The sequence below is a fragment of the Protopterus annectens genome, chromosome 13.part0 (assembly GCF_019279795.1).
Source record: "Protopterus annectens isolate FY-2018-M chromosome 13.part0, PAN1.0, whole genome shotgun sequence".
In the NCBI taxonomy this organism is placed as follows: domain Eukaryota; kingdom Metazoa; phylum Chordata; order Ceratodontiformes; family Protopteridae; genus Protopterus; species Protopterus annectens.
The window spans coordinates 783,641,568-783,663,730 of NC_056747.1; the positions used below are offsets into that span (position 1 = coordinate 783,641,568).

The 22,163-nt window shown below is 44.7% G+C and overlaps 1 protein-coding gene across 2 annotated transcripts in view; it reads left to right on the forward strand.

The window, feature by feature from the left end:
- LOC122787663 (DNA topoisomerase 2-alpha-like) overlaps positions 1 to 22,163 on the forward strand; it is a 1,447,528-nt gene that overhangs the window by 413,957 nt on the left and 1,011,408 nt on the right. For both annotated transcript variants that reach the window (XM_044054499.1, XM_044054498.1), the window contains exon 12: positions 2,568 to 2,725. In XM_044054499.1, coding sequence (XP_043910434.1) covers positions 2,568 to 2,725 — 158 coding nt within the window. The remainder of the gene's footprint in view (positions 1 to 2,567; positions 2,726 to 22,163) is intronic.

Consider the following 22,163-nt stretch of genomic DNA (forward strand, 5'->3'; position numbering starts at 1 on the left):
TGTTACACAAAGGACTTTCCTTTTCATCTATTAAGATCCACGCCTCAGCAATTTCAGTTCATTACAGCACTTATCCTCCTTTATTCTCGCATCCACTCCTAAGACAGCTCCTCAGAGGGGCTAAGAATTTAAGACCGCCAAGGAGAGCTCCAACACCTACTTAGGATCTCAACTTTGTTCTGGAAAAGCTTACACTGCCGCCCTTTGAACCAGCTTTTTCAGCTGACTTAGAAATTTCTTTCATGGAAAACTGCCCTACTACTAGCAATAACCTCAGCTAGAAGAGTCTCAGAGCTACAGGCACTAATGGCAGTGGAACCTTTCTTCATTTTTCATCAAGACAGTCTCTACGAACTAATCCTTTATGCCAAAGATGGTATCCAGTGTGGCCCTAAACCAAACCATTCGCTTGCCCACCTTCTTCCCAAATCCCCAGAACAAAGGAGAAAGACTCCTGCACTCTTTGGACATTCACAGGCAATTACGTTACTACTTGGATAAAACTAAGGCTTTCAGAAAAACTGACCAGCTTTTTGTAGCCTGTGCTACAGGATCACAAGGAAGTCATCTCAAAACAGACCATTTCAAAATGGATAGGGCATTGCATACGTTTTTGCTACATACATCATGGGAAAACCAGTACCTGCTAACATTAGGTCCCACTCCACCAGGGCTACAGCTACATCAGTAGCCTTTCTCAGGGGAGTGCCAACCAAGGATATTCTGGAAGCTGCTAGTTGGAGTTCAGTGCACACCTTCACCAAACACGATCACTTACCTCTATACTCAGACTAGAGCTGGTTTTGCCACTGAAGTTTTGCAGGGCTTACTAGCTTCTTCTAACCCTGTCTGACTCCACCTCCCATCCTCAGCTTTGGGATTCAACCCAAGTGTGATGACTGCAGCAGGGTAACACGATGAACATAGTACAGTTTTGTACCTACCATAAATGTAGATGTTAGTGTTCACCCTGCTGCAGTCCAGGTTACCCTCCCTCCATCCCCTCTGAACTAGCTGAAGAAAAACTGAAGAAAATGGCATTGGATGCCTCTTGTATACCCCTGGCGCACTGACTTCAGGGAAGAAGCGACAGCAACTGACGCCAGACCAAGACTTTGGAATTCTGGCCGACTGCGGGACCGCCTGACGGCAGGATAAACCCAAGTGTGATGACTGCAGCAGGGTGAACACTAACATCTACAGTTATGGTAGGTACAAACCTGTACTTTTCTGAAACCTTCTTGGTGTGTTAACCTTCATGCACCTGTGTTTTACAGTTAATTTCTTTTCTGGTTATACTCCTGATGTTTAAGCAGCAAGTGATTTTGAAGTTACTTCTACTGTTGACTCAGTTTTTCCTTATGATCACAGCCACATAATGTCACGTTGGCTCTTTGCAATAGTTTACATGCCATTCATTCTGGGTAATCAAAAGGATTGTTACTTTAGTGGAATAGTTACTTATTTACATGATCGTTTCCTTACTGGAGCATTACATGTGTGAAATATTTAAGGATGGGTGTCCCACCTGTGAGAAATAGTTGACAAATTGTCATAAGACTCCCTTGTTAGTGTAGCTGGCATGGAAAATGGTAGCTTATACACTACTGTAGGAGATAAGGGGATTGTGAGTAGTCTTTTGTGATGTCATGGCAGGTGTTTTCAGTTTCAAGAAAATTTTCAAGGGGCGGTGCTCGAGTCCATTTGTAAAAATTGCACTACCCCAAACGCAAATTTGTATGGGTTGGTTTTTGGTAGGGAAATAACCAACCCATAGTAGTTCCTTTTCCCGGTTAGGGGTTGCCACAGCGGAACTCCAGTCTGCTAATGATTGGCAGTCTATTTTTATGGTGCAGAGTTGCCAGCCCTACTCCTAACCTTCAGCAAAGGCACGCCCATTCACACATGTCTTTCGGAGGCCACTCGAACGTGGGGAGAACATGCAAGCTCCACACAGAAGGCACTCCAGACGAGAATCAAACAGGAGAACCTCTTGCTGTGAGGCAACAACGCTACTGCTGTACTACCGCGGCTTTAGTGATGGGAGTAATTTATCTTCAATAAGGAAAATGTGGCAGTACATTTTAACCTGAAATGGTCTTAAGCTTTGCTATATTTGAAATGTGTACTTGCATGGCACTGTATCACAGCACATAAAGAACTAATATTTAAGTCGGCCAAAAATGATCCATGCTACAGAACTTGAAAGCATCTGTGAACGCAAGTGAAGAACGTGACTTTGATATGTATCTACACTTAGTGTTGTGTAGGTTGCTCTACTTTACTATTGCCTCTTTATTTAGATCTTTTTGTTTAGTCACATGTCTGGATTCAAGTACCAAGAATTTATGTACTGTTTTTCAATGCAAATGTGAAATGCACTGAGTTGGTACACTGCAACAGAACTGTTGTAAATGCTCTGTACCTTGCATTTGTATTGTGTGCTCTATCTTGCAAATAGTTTGAGCTCTCAAGTCATTTAGATTTTGAGACTAGGTGCTGTCAAAGCAATAGTACTGTTTAATGCTAGACTCTTGAAAGGTGTTAACATTTTTCCTTCAATTTAGGTAGCAAACATTCTTTAGGATGCACATTGATTCTGACCGAAGGAGACTCGGCCAAAACCTTGGCTGTATCTGGTTTGGCAGTTGTTGGAAGAGATAGATTTGGAGTGTTTCCTTTAAGAGGCAAAATGCTGAATGTCCGTGAAGCTTCTCATAAACAGGTAAATACAAAAATATTAACACAACTGTACGTGTGAATCTTAATTTCAGTGTACATGTCAACAGGTTTTGAAGTAATAAGATCGTGGGAAACCCAAAAGACTGACAACTTCAGCCTTATGATCTGAAGTAGGGACTTCATTTGTCAGCAACCTTTGGGTCTTGGATCCGACTTCGGATCCGAGCCGGCAGCTTGTTTTACAGCTTATGGATCTGAGCTCATAGCTCCTCCCCTTACCCATAATCCCCTGCCAACCCAGATTGACCTCTGATCTAGTTTGCCGCTCTTAGAAGAGACAGCTGGATTTTGGAGCTCCTGGCGACTTACCAGATAAGTCTTCAAAACTTGTCAAGTTACAAATTTTTTTTGGTTTAGTTAAACAGTGTGCATGGTTTAGGATCCCTTTTCGTTAATTTCATTAATTTTTTTGTGAAATTCCTCCCCTCGCTGGTTTGTAGAGTGTGTCGTTTGTGTAGTTTACTTTATTTTTCTAATGTCGGAGGCCACAAAACCCATTTTTTCTAAGTGCACCGAGTGTGGCCATAAGCTTTCCCCGGCGGATGGCCACACTCTCTGTTCAGTGCTTTGGGGTTGAACACCTGTCCTCTGGGTGTTCCATTTGCTCAGCGTTCAACCCCAGGGCACTGAAAGAGTAGAGGTCAAAGCTTATCCTGGCGGGACTTTTGCCCCTGGATTCGGCTTCGGCCTCCGGTACTCCCGTTGCTCCTCCTCAGTCCTCGGTGGTAGCCACTCCTGCCCCCTTCCCCCTGCCGGGACTCAAACTCCCACTAAGACGCTGGAGGAAAGGGAGGCCAGGAGGAAGAAAAGGAGGGAGAAGCATCACAAGCGGGGGCCGAGGCCTCCGCTTCACCCCCCCCCCCCCCCCCCCCCAGCTAAGCGGGCTTCTCCCTCCACAGCTTCCAGGTCCCCTCCTCCTCTGATCCGATCCCCTTGCTTTTCCCCGGGACCCGAGGAGTTCCTCCATCGAGGTCATCGAGGCAGCATTCCTGGTCCGCCTCAGTGGCCTTGTCGAGATCTACTTAGTCTTTCTGATGCAGACTTATACCGTATGATGAGAAGGTTCATCCAGGTCCAGCTGCAGATGGGAGTGCTCTTGCCCCCCTCCCCCCCTTTCGGGGGGGGGGGGGAGCTCAACACCTTTTTTTTGCCCCAATGGCTCCTTCTCCGACCCGCTTCCCGGGCTCGAAGTGCTTTGAGCTGGGCAGCGTTGGAGCCGGGGGTGGGTCGGCACCGACAGTACTGGGTACTTCGGATCCGACCCTGCCCTCGAGTCTGTTGGGTCCTTCGTCTGATCCGACCTCTCGGAGCTGTGGGCAGAGCTTCGGATCCGTGGGATTCAGTGTCCCTTTGGGTCTGTCCAGGTCGGAGCACACGGGTCCTTCGGATCCGATGGCCTCTGCGCCGGTTCAGATCCCTTCATCGGATCAGAGTGGGAGTCTGCTTTCGGACCCCAGGGAGACCGGCTCTCCTTCTGCCTTTGATGTAGTAGAGAGAGCTCTTGAGAGCATCCGGACCCTCCGGTCCTTGCATCTGCTCCACCCTGCACTCCCTCTCTGCTGGGTCAGGCTTCCATCACCTGACCACAGGGACTGCCTGCTTCGATGCCCCAGGTTGTTCCACTGAAACAGGATATTGCTGGTGAGACGACCTCTGACAGTCCTCCCGAGGAAGTGCCTCGCAAGCATAAGTGTAAGTGGAGACGCGTGGACTCCCCAGAGTCCTTAACAGAGGACACTGAGTTGGATGAAGGGGAAGGTTCCCCAAGGATACCCCCCGAGGATGTCTCCTTTGGAGACGACATGGAAATGTTCAGGCTCGGGGGGGGGGGTCTGCCCCCAAGGCTTCCTCCTTGTCAGTGTTCCTGGAGGCATTTGAAGCAGGTCCATCTACCTCTTGGGTGTCCCCTCCGGCCGCCCCTCTGGTGGACCTTATCACCACCAGGGCTTGGAAGGAGCCGGACACTGGAGCCAGTCCCCAAACGCTGTGATAGAATTTTGAGTCCCCCTGCAGACCAGTCCCATTGGAGCAAGGGTCCTTCCGTAGATGCCATGTTGATGGCGACAGCCACTAAGAGGGAATTGGCTCAGGGAGCCCCTCGGTCCATCCACCGAGCACAGAGTCCCGCTTGATGGATAGCCTCGGGAAGCGGGTTTTTAGTTCAGCGACCTTCTCAGGAAGGTCCCTGAACTACATGGCACATAAGATGCAGCGAGATCTTATCAAAGAGTATGCTGCTTGCCCCCCAGAGTCCATGTCGGCCGAGGCAGGCAGTTGTACTCCACTCGTATGGCCACTCTAAGATCTATTTCAAATACCTCTATGCGGCTTTTGTCCCACGCCACAGAGGGAGCCGCTAGAGCCAGCGGAGCGGGTCTAGTCATGAGACGTCAGGCCTGGCTTTGACTTTGTGACTTTTCGGAGCCCTTTAAGCCGTCCTTTGCGAATGCCCCCTTTGGTTCTGCCTTGTTTGGCAAGACCGTTCGCGAGACACTTGTCCAGAGTGAAAAGACGGGAAGACGTCTGCTGTCAGAGTCCACTTCTCTGCTCCTCAGAGGTCCTTCTCAAAGAACCAAAAGGGACAGAAAGATGTGGTTCCGGAAATCGCAACATTCCCAGCCTGCTCCGGACAAGCAGTCCTTCCGTGGCAGAGGAGGACAGGGAGTACACCGCCCTAGAGGCAGAGGGGCCCTGAAAAATTCTGGGTCCAGAGAAATCTTCTTTGGCCCACGCAGCAGCCCTGAGGGTTCGCCCGACTGCTGCACTTGGAGGCAGTCGGGCGGGGGGGGGGGGGAGCTTCTTGAAGCACCTGGCAGCTTGGGAGTCCGTTACGTCAGATCGCTGGGTGCTTCGTATCCTATCCAGAAGTTACAAAATTCCACTGCACCATGTTCCAAGACTCAAAAACCTCCCCAATGTACTACCTGATCAGAGGGAGGCGGCAGCTGCAGAAATTCAGCAGCTGCTAGAAAAGAGCCATCCAGCCCGATCCCCCAGATCAGCTCGGATTAGGGTTTTACTCCAGGTTCTTTCTGGTGCCAAAAAAGACTGGGTACTTGAGACCGATTCTCGACCTTTCACTCTTGAACATGTCTGTAACCAAAGAAAAATTCCGGATTGTCACCCTTCAATCCATTCTCCCTCTCTTGCGGGAGAGCGACTGGATGTGCTCAGTAGACATCAAGGATACGTACTACCACATTTTAATGGACAAGACTATCCAGGAGGTTTCTCCGCTTCCGGCTGGGAGCCAGTCACTATCATTTCAGGGTCCTTCCCTTTGGTCTTACCACAGCCCCCAGGGTGTTTACCAAAGTGTTAGCAGTGATAGCGGCCCACCTGAGACTCCAGGGAATGCAGGTCTTCCCGTACATGGACGACTGGCTCCTGTCTGCCCCTCCAAGGCATCTACTCTGTGCAGCCAGAAATTACTTTCTCCGGCTAGCTCCCCAACTAGGCATTAAGATCAACATGGACAAACCTTCCTTGCTCCAACACAAGTGATAGAGTTCATAGGGGCCAAACTAGATACGAGAAGTCTGTGAGCATTCCTCACTTCGGAGCGACTTCAAAACCTGAGGCTTCATGTGCGGGCCATCCTACAATCAAAAGCCCGACCGGCTGAATTGGTCCTGAGGGCGCTAGGCTCCATGGCGGCAGCAATAACTTCCATGCGCTCGTCTGAATAAGGGTGCTACAGTGGACCCTTTTAGTCCAATTGTCCTTTCAGTTTCTTCCCCTCAGTCATCCTATCTCACTCAGCAGGGCTTGCAGGAGGGCCCTCTTATAGTGGCTCCAGTCCCCGGACCTCCATACGGGACGACCCTTCTGCACGCCGCCTCCCCTCGCCACGGTGACCATGGACGCCTCTTGCCTCCGGTGGGGGGACATTGCTCAGGCAGAACGGTCCAAGGCACGTGTAACGACAGAGACCTCCTTGCATATTAATGTTCTGGAGATGAGGGCGGTGCTGTTGGCATTACAAGCACTTGTAATAACTATTGCAATAGACATGTCGGTTGTCTGGTACATCAACAAACAGGGGGGAACCAGGTCCTACCCTCTCTGTCGAGAGGCCATGAGGGTGTGGGAATAGGCGATCTCCACCAACCGCTTCCTTATCGTAACGCACATTCTGGGACGGTCCAACATTCTGGCGGACAAGCTCAGCCGCACTATTCTTTCCCCTTACGAGTGGTTTCTCAATTCCCAGGTAGCGAAGCGGATTTTTGCCGAATGGGGGCAACCCTGCTGCGATCTGTTTGCCACTCCTTCAAATACAAAATGCACCTGCTTCTTCGCTCTGATTTCCCACCCTCAGGGAAACCCCGAGAGACGCTCTAGTGCATGCTTGGTCTCCCGGTCTACTTTATGCCTATCCTCCTCTACCCCTGATGCTGAAACCTATACAGAAAGCCTCTCCGTTGGGGAGCAGAATGATCCTCATTGCCCCATTCTGGCCTCGTCAAACTTGGTTCCCTTACCTGTGGTCTCATCTGATGAATCCTCCCTGGATTTTGGATCCCATTCCGGATCTAATATCCCATCCCTTAGGTCTACCTACCCCGAATCTGGACAACCTGAAGCAGACAGCTTGGCTGCTCCAGTTCCACTCTTAATCAGGACTCCCGGCATCTCCACCAGTTAAAGCCATCTTGGTGGCAGCACATTAAACCTTCCACTAGAAAAGTCTATTGCAGTAAATAGAAGCGTTTTTTTTCCATCTGAGCGGAACACCGTAACATAGATCCCTTCACGGCCTCGTTAGTCAGTCTTGGATTTCCTCACTGGACTTTTTCAACTGGAGGGGCTAGCTGTTCTACGGTCAAGGTTCAGTTGGCAGCCATTTCTCATTACCATGTGGGACATGAGACCGGTCCTTTGACTGCGAAATTATGTAAAACCTTCAAGGGTACTTTCTTGTTCAGGCCTCCTGTCAAGGAAGCTGTACCCCCTTGGGATCTATCACTAGTCCTTCAAGCCTAGACCTCCCCTCCCTTTGAACCAGCTGCCTCGGCCGAACTTAAATATCTTTCCTGGAAAACTGCGTTCCTTGTCGCCATCACTTCAGCGAAAAGAGTTTCTGAACTTAAGGCCCTTTGTGCAAAACCACCCTACTTGATTTTTCATCAGGATAGTGTGTACCTCAGGTCCAATCCCTCCTTTCTTCTTAAGGTGGCCTCCGAAACCAATACCAATCAGTCCGTTAACCTGCCAGTTTTCTTCCCTAAGTACCAGAATAAAGGTGAATACAAGCTGCATTCCTTAGATGTGCACAGACAACTGCGCTTCTACATTCATAGGACTGCTGGTCACAGACAATCCGATCAGTTGTTCATTTCCTTTGCCAAATTCAATTTGGGTAAAGCTATTTCTAAGGTCACCGTATCACGATGGATTTCGGTGTTTTCTTCTGGCCTATGAAACTTCTGGGAGGCCCGCACATCAGGGAGTACGGGCACATTCTACTTGCTCCATATCTACTTCTTCCGCCTTTAGATCTAGAGTATCTTTGGATGGTATTTGCTCTGCAGCCACTTGGGCCTCATCTCATACCTTTATCAACCATTATAAGCTGGATGTTATTTCCAGAGGGAGAGCATCCTTTGGCTCCGCAGTGCTCCGGAACATCCTTCCATGATGGCCACCCAAGATTCAGGTAGCTGGGGACTCTGTCCCAAAGGTTGCTGACAAATGAAGTCCCTTCAGATTAAGAAGTTATGTACTCGCCATAACGTTCCATCTGAGTAGGTGACTTCATTTGTCTGCAACTACCCCCCTCTTTCCCCCTGGCCTTCAGAAGTTAATTCTTGAATGTCCTTTCTTGGTCCCTCTGGATGCTTTTGGTCTGAAATTTGGTATAAGGGCAAACTTGATCTAAGGTCAATCTGGGTTGGCAGGGGATTATGGGTAAGGGGAGGAGCTATTAGCTCAGATCCTTAAGCTGTAAAATAAGTTGCCGGCTCAGATCCGAAGTCGGATCCAAGACCCAAAGTTTGCAGACAAATGAAGTCACCTACTCGGATGGAACGTTATGGTGAGTACATAACTTCTTATTTTGGCCAGTTTTCTTACGAGTGTAAATTGGAGGATGGTGTTGATTTGCAGCTGTGGAGCGACTTTAATGTTTGCACTGGAGTATGCATGTGGTCAGTTGTGATAAGGAAACATAATTTCGTGTAGCTTAAGGTTTTCTTGACTGCAAATGTCTGAACTGCAAATATTGAAGTAAGCTTATTACACTGTCTAGTGTTAATGTTTTGGATATATAGTCAGCATTTAGAGAACTTTATTCCTTACACAAGGGATTTGCTGGAGGGCAAAATGTCTTCAGGACTGGTATCCAGAGCTGTCAATGTCCCAGTGAATATAGTTGCTCCCTTTTTAAAGTTTGAATTATTTTGATCCATGGGTAAGCCCACTAGATAAGTGTCCCTATGATGTTCTTCGTCTCACATTGCTGCAGTCATAACCTGTGGGTAGTCCGCTGTCCTCGGTCGGCCCAAATACCAAAGTGTTAAGGCTGGCGTCGGTCATGGGCGCTCAGAACTGACGTCAGTACGCAGTAGTACTTAAGCGCATGACCGCCATATCCTCAGTCTTTCTTGCCGCATGGTCCGAAGCAGAAGCAGCGTTTGCAAGTTCGGCGTCCTGAAATTTTCGTTTTTCGAGTTTCAGACTGAAGACCAAGTTGGGCTAAGTACCCCGTTGGGGAATATTTTTGTCTTTTCTTGCCTCAGTTAATCCGGATGTCAGAAAGTTAATTGTATTTCTTGTGGGAAACAGATACCTCATAGGGACTATCACTCTCTCTGTATTCCTTGCTTGGGGCCTGAGCACAACGTAGTCGGGTGTCGCTTTTGCGCTAGATTTAATAAGCGCACCATTAAACGCAGATTAGATTGTGCTAGGCTTGTTTTCGGTAAGCGGTGTAACTACAACATGCCGTCGGATCCTCAGACGCCCACTACCGCAAAGAAGCGAAAAGATAAATCGTTAAAGTCTAAACAGGATGAGTCGTCCGTTGCGGACGCCGGTTCTGTGGAAACTACGGTTGAATCTGTGGATCCAGCCGAGGTCTCGGCTGAATCACAGGGGGAACCTTTAATTTTACAGGAATTGGCCTCTCAGGAGTTAGGTCAGGCCGAGGGGGCTTCTCAAGTTTCTGTAGTCCCATCATTACAAAAGGTTATTAGGCCTTCTACTTCTGTCACTAAGGGCCCTGCTAAAGCTAAATCTGGTCCTTCTGGTACAGGCAGCAGCCCTAGTTCTTCGGGCTCTGTTCCTAAAAAACATATGTTGAAAATGGCAGAGGATTTGATTACTTTAATCAGGGGTTCTATGCCCCCTCCAGACAAGAGGCCTAGGATGGAGACAGATGTGGAGGGATTGGAGCATTCCTCAGATTTTTCTGAGTCTTCAGCTGAGGACATTCAGGATTTTCCTCCCTATTCTGATTCGGATGCAGAGGATTCCTGTCCTTCTGCTTCTCCTCCAGAAGATTTTTCCTTTTCTGAAACCCTACACTCCATGAGGGAGCATTTCAAGTGGGAAGGTCAGGATTTTTCATATTCTCGTAAGAGGCTTAGGGAATTTTTGTTTTTGCCACAACATAGACCTTTGGCTATTCCCCCTGTTTTAGATGTTGTTCAGGATGTTTTTTCTGAAGCTTCCCTTAATCCTGATTCTTTACCCCCTGCCCCTGTCAAGCCAGACAGGTATTACAGAGTTCCAGAGGCTCATAAATATTTGTACGAGTCCTAGAGCTGACCCGGAAACTATTAGTCCAAGGACCTAAGGGTGTCAGGGCTTCGGTAGTTAAGAATCCAGTACCTCTGGATAAAGATTCTAGGGCTTTGGATAGGTGGGGTGAGAAAGTGTATACCTCCTCCACGCTAGCTATGAGGGCTTTAAATTGCCAGTTTCATATGCTGAAGTACCAGAATTTTCTGTTAGGTCAGTTGAAATCCAAGGTAGATGCTTTAGCTGAGGGTATAGAGTGTAAGGAATTGCAGGACTTAGTTCATGCCTCAGATCAGGTTGGTAAGCATTCCTTGCAATGTGGCTTTCATGCTCTTCAGGCTTCCTCCAGGGTGGCTGCCACTGGTTCAGTTATTCGTAGGCATGCCTGGCTTAAGGATCAAAATTTGTCAGAGCATGTTAAAGCTCGAATTTTGGATGCTCCTTTACAATCTGAAGTTCTTTTTGGTTCTCCTGTGGAGTCAGTTTTGAAAAAAATGGAAGACAAAGCTAAGTCCATGCAGACGGTTAAGGAATTTTTACAAGTGCAGCCTCCTAGGTTTAGCAGGAATTGGCCTGCAAAAGGATGGTCTTACCCTTCTTCCGAGTTTCAGTCTAAGGGCAGGTCTAGACGTGGTAGGGGCAGAGCTCATGCTCAGGGTTCTTTCAGACCTAGGACTTGGAGTTCTCCTGCATAATCTTCTGGTGAGGGCAGGGGTCAGCCTTTTCGTAAACAGACCCAATGACCTGTATCTCCAGCTGCCAGACTCTGCCTGTCTGGCAGCTCCTCTAGGAGGAAAGTTGGCACTTTTCAAGCAAAATTGGCTTTTGGTCACCCAGGACAAATGGGTGCTGGACATTATAAATCAAGGCTACAAGTTTTACTTTCACACCTTGCCTCCTTTCAAAGGCATGCCGGATGTACCTCCTCAGCAAAGGCTGGAGGCTCACAAACAGATTTCTTTACTTTTACAAATGGGGGCGATCCAGGTGGTACCTCCGTCAGAAGTAGGCCTGGGGTTTTATTCTCGCCTATTCCTTGTGCCAAAGAAAGGAAACACTTGGAGGCCAATTCTGGATTTGTCCATTCTCAATACATACCTATGCATTCCAAAGTTCAAGATGTTAACTTTACAGCAACTTCTGCCTCTGCTAGGCAAAGATCACTGGATGGTAACTCTGGATCTCAGAGGCTTATCTTCACATTCCTATCAGGCCCAGCTGCAGGAGATTCCTGCGTTTTCGGGCTGGTACTTTTCATTATCAGTTCTCTGCATTGCCCTTTGGCTTATCTACTGCGCCCAGGTTGTTCACAAAGGTCCTGGCTCCTGTGATAGCCTTCTTAAGACTAAGAGGAATACAAATTTATCCTTATCTGGACAATTGCCTGATTCTTGCTCAAGACAGTCAAGTTACTTCAACATCTACAGTATGTAATGGCAGTTTTAAGGTGCCTAGGGTATTCTGTGAACGAAACAAAGTCCAGTCTAGTACCCTCTCAGGACATGTGCTTTCTGGGTGTGAGACTGAATACAGCCTCTCAGATGGCCTTTTTGACCCCGGACAAACAAAGAAATCTTCTTCTGTACTTCCAGCAATTATCCCTAATGTCCAGGCTGACTGCAAGGACAGTCCTTCAAGCCTTGGGGTTCATGGCATCTTGCATTCTGGTACTTCCCAATGCCAAACTGCATATGAGGAAGCTACAATGGTATCTCAAAAATGTATGGACTCAACACTGCCACGATTTGGACACTGTCATTCAGATATTACCTTGCATCCGGAGGGAATTCTTGTGGTGGGCTCAGGAATGTTACCTAAACAAGGGACTCTCTGTGACCCGACCAGAGGCGAGTCAGATCTTAACGACGGATGCCTCAGACCTGGCTTGGGGAGCACACTTCAATGGGAAATGGGTTCAAGACACGTGGCCTCCCAGACTACAGCATTTGCATATCAACATGAAGGAGATGTTAGCAGTCCAATTTGCCCTGATGGCCTTCAAGGATCTACTTCAACCAGGACAGGTGTTGATTCAAACAGACAACACAAACTGTTATGTGGTACATCAACAAGCAGGGGGGAACCCATTCTTACCCTCTTTGCAGACAAGCTATGATTTTGTGGGAGACTGCTCTGAGGTTGCACATCACTCTTCAAGCACGGTTTCTGCCAGGAGCACAGAACTCCTTAGCAGATGTTTTGAGCAGACAAATTGTGGATCCCCACGAGTGGAAATTGGATCCTCATGTATTCCAACAGTTGACAGTGGCTTGGGGAACTCCAGACATAGATCTGTTCGCTTTTCCACTAAATTTCCAACTGCCAAAATTTTGCACAAAGATGTTTCACCCAAAAGCTTGGAAAGTGGATGCTCTATCTTTCAGTTGGAACAACCTTCACGTCTATGCTTTTCCTCCTCTGCCTCTTCTTCCCAAGGTACTCTCGAAAGTCAGACAGGACAAGCCTTGCATGATTCTAATAGCACCAGATTGGCCACGACAGCACTGGTATCCTCTGCTGAGGAGTTTAATACAGGAGCCTCCTTGGCCTTTGCCACCAATTCCACACCTGTTGTCCCAGGCAAGCAATCATTTTCTCAATGTCAGGGTACAGTCCCTGCATCTGACAGCCTGGCGTATTCTGTTTTAGATCCTGGGGGGTCTCAGCTTCCTCAAGTTTTGAATGTCATTTTGGAAGCCAGACGGCCTAGTACTAGAAAAGTTTATGCTGATAAATGGAGGAGATTTTTTCTTTGGAGCACAGCAAAAAGCTTTGATGTTTCAGTGCCTAATTTGAGTTTTACACTACAGTACCTTACTGAATTATTAGACAAGGGTTTGTCTTTCTCCTCTGTGAAAGTTCATGCTGCAGCCATTTCTGCTCACTATGATTGTGACCCTCCTTTATTTTCTCACCCTTTGTTTAAGCAATTTCTTAGAGGGGCAAAGAACATAAGACCCCCACGTAGAGCTCCTACTCCTTCCTGGGATCTCAATTTTGTGTTAGAAAAGCTTACTTTACCTCCTTTTGAACCTGCAGCTACATCTGAGTTGAAGTTTTTGTCTTGGAAGACTGCTTTTTTGTTGGCCATTACGTCTGCTAGGAGGGTATCTGAATTGCAGGCTCTCATGGCAGTTGAACCCTTCCTGATATTCCATAAGGATAGGGTGTCCTTGCGTACTAACCCTACTTTTATGCCTAAAGTTATTTCTAATGTGGCCTTAAACCAGTCTATTCATTTGCCTACTTTTTATGCTGATCCCCAAAATAAAGGAGAAAAGGTCTTGCATTCTTTGGATATTCACAGGCAGTTACGCTATTATTTGAGCAGAACTAAAGAGTTCAGGAAGACTCAACAGTTATTTATTTCTTTTGCTTTGGGTTCACAAGGGAAAGCTGTTTCAAAGCAAACCATTTCTAAGTGGATTGGCCATTGTATTGCTTTTTGTTCTCATCATGGAAAGGATGTTCCGGCTGGGATCAGACCTCATTCCACTAGGGCTACTGCCACATCTACTGCCTGTTTGAGGGGGGTAGCTACTAAGGATATTTTGGAGGCAGCTACTTGGAGTTCAGTGCACACTTTTACTAAACATTACCATCTCCCTCTTTATTCCAAGTCTAGGGCTGGGTTTGCCACTGCAGTTTTACAGGGCATGTTAGCAGCTCCTAATGCTTTTTAGTTTTGCCAGCCTCCCTTTACCTTTGCTTTGGGATTCTACCCACAGGTTATGACTGCAGCAATGTGAGACGAAGAACATAGTACAGTTTTGTACCTACCATAAATGTAGATGTTCGAGGATCCACATTGCTGCAGTCCAATTTTCCCTCCCTCCTTCCCCTCTATAGTTTGGGGTTGTTGTGTTTCTTTTGGGATAATTATTATTTTATCTGTTGGTTGTTGGGTATTTTCTATTTTGGCTATGGCCTTTCCTTTTTAGGCCTTCTGACATCTGGGGCAAGAAAGACTGAGGATATGGCGTCGGTCATGCGCTTAAGTACTCCTGCGTACTGACGTCAGTTCTGAGCGCCCATGACCAACGCCAGCCTAACACTTTGGTATTCGGGCCGACCGAGGACAGCGGACTACCCACAGGTTATGACTGCAGCAATGTGGATCCTCGAACATCTACATTTATGGTAGGTACAAAACTGTACTTTTCTGTTATCCAGGAGCCCTGTGACTTGATCAGTTGCAGCTTAGGCATATGGCTGTGGATGGAATCGTACCCTTTACTTTAGGAAGCTGTTCAAACATCTTATCTGAGTTGACAGCTCGAATGTGCATTTAGTTCAAAAGATATTGGGAAGTTTACTTCAGTACATTGGTTTTCAAAGTGTACAAGTAAGGTAGGACTGTAGGTAGTTTATAGGCAGCTGTCAAAGTGCAATGGTTATTAATCCACCCTTTCCAAAATGACCAACTATCATAAATCTGGGCTCTCCTTAGAAGCAAGTGAATGCAGACCAGTCTAGATGGAATCAAATGTGCTTCAAAAAAGGCAGGTGTTATGACTGATCTTAAGAGACCAGGAAGAAATCCGCTTGGGAAACATTTGGGCAGTACTAATTAGTCCTTTTCCTTTCCTTCTGGTGGTAGACAGGCTTTATTGAAGAGAATACTTCCCCTGATGTTTTGCTAATGGGTAAAAGCCTAAGACTTTTCTCTGTTGATGGGATCCTAACTTCCTGGGAAGATCTGCATCTGGCAGTAAACAGCCTGTCTGTAGGGGCTATGGAAACAATACCAAAACTTGAGAAGATTTTCTACTCTTGACTGTTGGTACCATGGAAAGATGGCCTGTAAAGACCAGTTCAGATCAAGTAATCAGAGTACTTGATGTGTGGAAATTCAAGATGACCTTGTAAGCCAACCTATTTTCTGCTTTAGAAGTGGATGCATGTATATCCATATCCATCTGATCAGGCACACCCACTTATAGTTCTCATCATTCCTCTGACCTTTCCACAGCAGCAATGACTAGATTCACTCTGGCTCTATTTTTGTGCCTACCTGAGAATGAGGGGAGTGTGCACCTATTCACATCTCTTACTTTTGCAAGTTGCTTTGACCAAGGACATGACACTTTAACCATGCTGTCCTGTTGATTAATTTGACCAGCCCTAAATGCAGCCTACAAGAAGGATCTGAGATTGTCTCCACTCCCCCTGGGCTAGTGGGACATAACACTGACTTCCCTCTAGGAGTTATCAATTTTCCCAAGTTTCACCTCTTCTCCCACTCCCATAATGCCTGGGACACCCTGGCCTTTCGTAGGTATTAGCAGTTTGTCTTTGGCGGCTGCAGACTTTGAGCTACGGTAATGCAATGTTGCATCCATTCATGGGTAGTGTTTGGTCAGTTTACTTCTGTGTATCTGTCTTAAGACTTTTTTAGATTATTCTGTAGTATTTTTTCGTTCTTTTTTCCCCAAGTCTTCCAGTCTCCCACTGTTTGGTCAGGCTTTTTTCATTTTGTATGTGTACATCTGTTGGAATTCCCCATGTTAGTTTCTGCTTTAAGACCTCAAATACAGAATACTCTAGTCATGCTTTGGTCTTGCTTTGGTTAGAATGGAAAAGGCTGTATTTTTGTTGTATTTTGCCACCACAGGCCTGCCACTTGTGTGTTTGCTTGCTTTGAGGTTTCTGACAGAATCAAAGGATGCTCTACCTGTAGTATTTTTGATTGATGCACCCTGCTAGGTAACTACGGATGTTCGTGTTACACTGCTGCAGTCATTACACTTGGGTTATCCTGCCGTCAGGTGGTCCCGCAGTCTGCCTGAATTCCAAAGTCTTGGTCTGGCATCGGTGTCTGTCGCTTCTTCCCTGACGTCAGTGAGCCAGGGGTATACAAGATTCATCAGACGCCATTTTCTTTATTCTTTCATGCTGCGCAGTCCCCGAAGTAGAAGCAGTTCGCAAGTGCCGGTCAGCAGACTCCTGAGATTTTCTGAGTCTAATTTGAGATCCAAAGTCTTCAATAAAGCTAAGTACCCCATTGGGGAAACTTTTTTCTTGCCTCAGACCGATGTCAAAAGTTAATTGTATTTCTTGTGGGAAGGAAATACCACATAAGAACTTCAACTCTTACTGTATTCCATGCCTAGGCCCGGATCACAACATCACTAGTTGTCGGTTTTGTGCTAGATATAACAAACGCACTGTAAAAAGACGTTTTGATTTTGCTTTGTACTACTTTGGCTGAAGGTTCAATTATACGATGCAGTCGGATCAGCGGACTACCTCAATACCTAAAAAACGCAAAGACAAGGATTAAAGACAGGCATCAGAGGTCCAAAACTGATGAAACCTCTTCTAGGCCAGTCGCCGGTTGTCAGTGAGGCGCTTTCACAGCTCCTGACACCTGCTACCACAGATAGTTAGATAGTCAAACTGGGAGCTCTGTTTCCACCTGGTCTTAATGACCAATTTTAATGTTTTGTTTAATTAATGTTCTATTTTGATTGGTTACATTGTTATGTATCAGGTGTGCTTATACATATATAATGTGATGCTTTTTAGTGCAATGTTCACATTTCTATTTGTATCCACTGAAGAAGGCTCTGTGGAGCCGAAACCGGTTTGGATTTGGATTTTTTGTATTTCCAGTAAACAGTTTTTCCACCTTCTCAGCTTGCTGGCTCTGTTTTTTACTTTTGAATTTTGTTGCCGTGCAGGAGGGCTTCACGAGCATCCGTTTTTCTATTTGGACTGTATTATTTTCGGATGCTGTGTACCATGTGGAGTCGGTGGTGTTCTCCTTTATAGTGATTTTATATCACTACATTTATCGTGTTTATATGCATTTTTTTGGCATCTAGTTTGTGTTTTAACACAAACTTTTAGATCTTTGTGGATGTACGAGTGGATTTCCAGCTCCTGGTGACTTCCTGGTGCTTGGTTTTTGCTTACATCAACGCGTATGCTTTACTTCCGGTTTCTTACTTACCGGTTAAGGTTTTGGCGGTTTGGTGCGTTCAAGGAACTGGCGTTTTGTGCATTTAGCCTGTCGCTGTGACTTTCTTGATTTTTTTCAGCATTTAAGGGACATTTTTTCGATTTACAGTGTTTGAGGAGCCACTTTCTATAATCGGCGTCTTTATTATATCGGCAGCGGTCGTTGGATGCTTTCATGGCTGTTTAATATATTCAAGACCTCTATTTTTGGACATTTATCCCAGGGACTTCCTTTGATACTGGTTAGACATTGTTTATGTTGTTTCATTGTGGTGTTAGACCTTTTATAACTTGGCTATTTATGCTATTGTTCCAATATATGTTTGGTGCCATGTACCTGGTTTAGTTGGGTATATGGGTATCTTTTAGGCGTATTACATACATGTTTTGTCATCATTTTTGGTATTTAAATATCTATTTGTCCACATTTTTTCATATACTCAAGGTCATATTTGGGATGGTGTGCTGACCTTTCGACCTTTGGTTTTTGTTTTGATGTACATTTATGTGCTTCATAGGACCTGTATCTGCTACACATATTACAATTATTATTGTAGTGGGTCATTTGTGTTCACATCCTTAGCTTGTATTTTTTTTCCTTTTTTTGGGATTCTGATGACACCGATTCCTATCATGTGCATGGCTATCTATATATATTTATTCTAACAGCATTTTTGTGTTGGCAGCTGGAGGATATATGGGTGCTTTTTTGCGGAGTTGGTATCTATTGATGGATCTTGTTTAGTAACTACATATTGTTTGGCTGTTGCCAATTTTGTGGTTATTATACCAGTTCAATATTATTACGATTCAGGACGGGTACAAATACGCAGGTTATATGTGGAGTTTTCACACAAAACAGGACTGCTTATTGTATTTGTTTTACCCTGGATATATTCTATTGCTGAAGACATATGCACAGTATACAGGTAGTTCATACCTGATCTGTTTATTGTATATGGTTTATTTCTCAGCTTAGTTTCTGTTTATATATTTTTGAATATATTTCCTGGTTCTTGATCTTTCATATGGTATACCTCTTTGCAAATGGTTGACTTATAACCGATATTTTGGTTTTTGGATAGGTGATTCTCTACAGCTGCTGCACTTGAATGTTGCTGTTTGCTGATTAATATATTATTAGATTATAGATTTGTGCACATTTTGGGATTTTGGTGACATTGGTCTAAATATGGCATTTTCATCGCTTATTAAGGGAATTTCATCGGATCTTGATGATCTTTCCGTATTTGGTTTAGGGGCTGGGTCCTCTGGACAGATTAATAATATGAATGTTTTGGATGTGAACACTAAATGTGAGATGTTTTTTAACTCATTAACCAAACATATGAGGATGGTCCGTACCAATGTTTGGCATTTACGTTTGTTCAGGGCATATCAACAAAAAAAAAGATAACTCCACGTGGATTGAGAGTGAGAGTGCAACCTTTGGTAGCTAATATTGACGATCAATTGGAAGACTGGGGCCAGGTCCAACAATTAGCTTCATCTAAATTTGTTGATGCCCTTGCTGATTTCTATGAACGGAAGGTAAATATGGGGATACAGGAACTTGAAACTATTTGCATTGAGGCTAGTAATTTTGAAAATTGTGACTCCTTTCCGTCACAAATCAAAAAATTATCTACGGACCTATCTAAATTAGAATCTAATTTAAAAGAGAGAACACTTAAGAAATTTTTTAGAGATGTAAATGACTATGAAAAGGGAAAACCATTTGATACCTCTAAAAATGTGTCATTTAGATTACCTTTGGAGAGTTTTAACAATAAGAGATATTCCACTCCCAAAAGAAAGCGACCAAAATCTATTTTAAAGAAGAGTGGGCTTTCTTCTAGTGGTACTTCTGGTGATGATACGTCCTCTACTACTGAAGGTGATTCTGAAGCCAATTCAAGTGATAGGTTACCGCAGGCTAAAAAAACAAATTGTCCACCCCCTTTGGACATAGATACAGACGGGGGGGGGCGTAAACATAAAAAAAGACAGACCCAAACAGGGTCTTCAGGATCTTTTCAAGATGGTGATCGAACACTGAATAGTTCATGCAATGTACATAATATTTCCTCGGTTGAGCTTACTAGCACCCAGATCCAATTATTAAATAAGGGACTTAATTTTGTTCCAGGATTTTTTGTTTCCGAATATGCCCTTGCCCAGGATGTGGCGAATTTCTGTAGGATGTTAAACCTTAAGGTGTTTTTTGCCAACAATACTGTTGAACCTGCTGGTACATTCAAGTTTAAAAAATCTAGTTTCAATCCCCCCATGGTCCATTTGGTGGGGGTTTCCTTAAAAATGTGCTTAATGATTTGCACTGTCATCTTAAGGATTTTTCTACATTGTACAACAATTTGTCTAAGGATGAGGTATCAAGTTTGGAAGAACTTGTTAATAACAAGAATTGGTTGTGATTCCAGCTGACAAAGGGGGGAGCGGTGGTGGTTCTAGATGAGGCAGCTTATAATCAGGAGGCCATGAGACAATTGGGGGATGGTGACTATTACATGTATATGCCTTTGGATCCATCCACCCAATTTCATCATAAAATTGGTCAGTTTTTGACAGAAGCAGTGGAAGAGGGGATCATTACCACACATACTAAGGAACAACTTATGGTTACATCCCCTAAAAAACAGTATCTCTACCTTTTGCCTAAGATACATAAACATGCCACGAATCCACCGGGTAGACCCATTGTTTCTGGACATGGGTCTATCACTGAACCCCTTTCAGAATATTTGACTTTCCATCTCAAACCTTTGCTTCCATATATCAGATCGAGAATCCAAGATACTACTCAATTTTTGGACATTATAAATGATATACAACTTGAATCCAGTTGGCTATTGTGTACTTTAGACATTACATCTTTATACACTAATATACCACATTGGGCAGGCCTGCAGGCCTTGGATTATTGGCTCAATAGATCAGGGCTTTATAAACCAGGATTTAACACTTTTCTGATATGTCTTATGGAATATGTGCTCACTAGTAATGTTTTTTACTTTCAAAATCAGTGTTTTTGGCAAAAGAAAGGGACGGCAATGGGTGCATCTTTTGCACCCATTTATGCTGATCTCTTCATGGCATATATTGAAGAGATTATTATATATGATCCGAGTCATAACATCTACATGTGTGAAATGGACATCTGGCGCCGGTATTTGGATGATTGTTGGTTGGTGTGGAGGGCGGATGAGGAGTATCTCAGGGAATTTCTTATTTATCTTATCAACAATGTATGGGGCATTGAATTCAAAATGTATTTCCACAGACTTAAAATGTTTTCTGGATGTGGAAATTACTAGGAATTCTGACAATACATTGTCCACTACCATTTTTAGAAAATTTCCTGAATACAATTCCTTATTACATGCTTCGAGCCTCTACCCACAACATATCATCCAAAATATACCTAAATCACAATTTCTTATAGCTAAGAGGATCTGTTCTGATCAGGTGTGTTATATTGAAACATGTGATGATCTGGCTTATAGATTTTTAGAGAGGGGCTATCGTCCAGGGATTATTAATCAGGCCAAAAAATGGGCTGCCAACTTCAATAGGTCGAATCTATTACGATATAAACACCATAACAACAATGTGGATACACAGCCTCTACGTCTTGTTACCACTTATGGACGCAACACTCAAGGTTTCATGAACATCATTCAGAGACATTGGAATGTCCTGTTGGCTGAAGACAGATTGCACCCCTTTCTCAGGGATAGATGTCTTTTCTCGTTTAGAAAGGGAAGATCCATAGGTTCCAGACTTAGCCATTATAAAAAGTGTGTTGGCAGTCCTACAGGCAGCCATCAAATCTCTTTGACTGGAGGCACTGTAGTGGGTTGTTTTGCTTGTGGCCATTGTGCATATTGTATGCGGGTTTCTAATACCTCAGAGTTCACTAGTAAAAATACCTCTCAGGTTTTTGAAATTAAGTTATGGGCCAATTGCAGCACCAAGTGGGTCATTTTTTTGGTGACCTGCACTTGTCTAGCATTTTATGTGGGACAAACTTCTCGAGCCTTTCGCTTAAGAATATGTGAACATCTAAGTGCGATTAAAAATAAACGTCCCAACAATGCATTATTTAAACACACTTTAAAGCATACTACTGCTAACTTTAAATTTGTGGTCATTGATCACATTAGTGGGATTTGTAAAGATAAAGATGGCTGGCATGAGTTACTTAACTTTCTAGAGAAAAAATGGATAGTCAAACTGGGAGCTCTGTTTCCACCTGGTCTTAATGACCAATTTTAATGTTTTGTTTAATTAATTAATGTTCTATTTTGATTGGTTACATTATGTATCAGGTGTGCTTATACATATATAATGTGATGCTTTTTTTGTGCAATGTTCACATTTCTATTTGTATCCACTGAAGAAGGCTCTGTGGAGCCGAAACCGGTTTGGATTTGGATTTTTTGTATTTCCAGTAAACAGTTTTTCCACCTTCTCAGCTTGCTGGCTCTGTTTTTTACCTGCTACCACAGAGCCACAGGCCGCTCCCGACTCCCACGTGGAGACATCTAGGCCTCTGGAAACTCAAGGTATTGGGCCTACGGAAACTAATCCCTCAGATGGGTCCGGAGTCGCTTAGCAGGCATCGGCTTCTGAGGGTGTTTTCAGACCTTGTCATCTTACATTAAGACAACAGCCAAGACAAAGCTACCATTAAA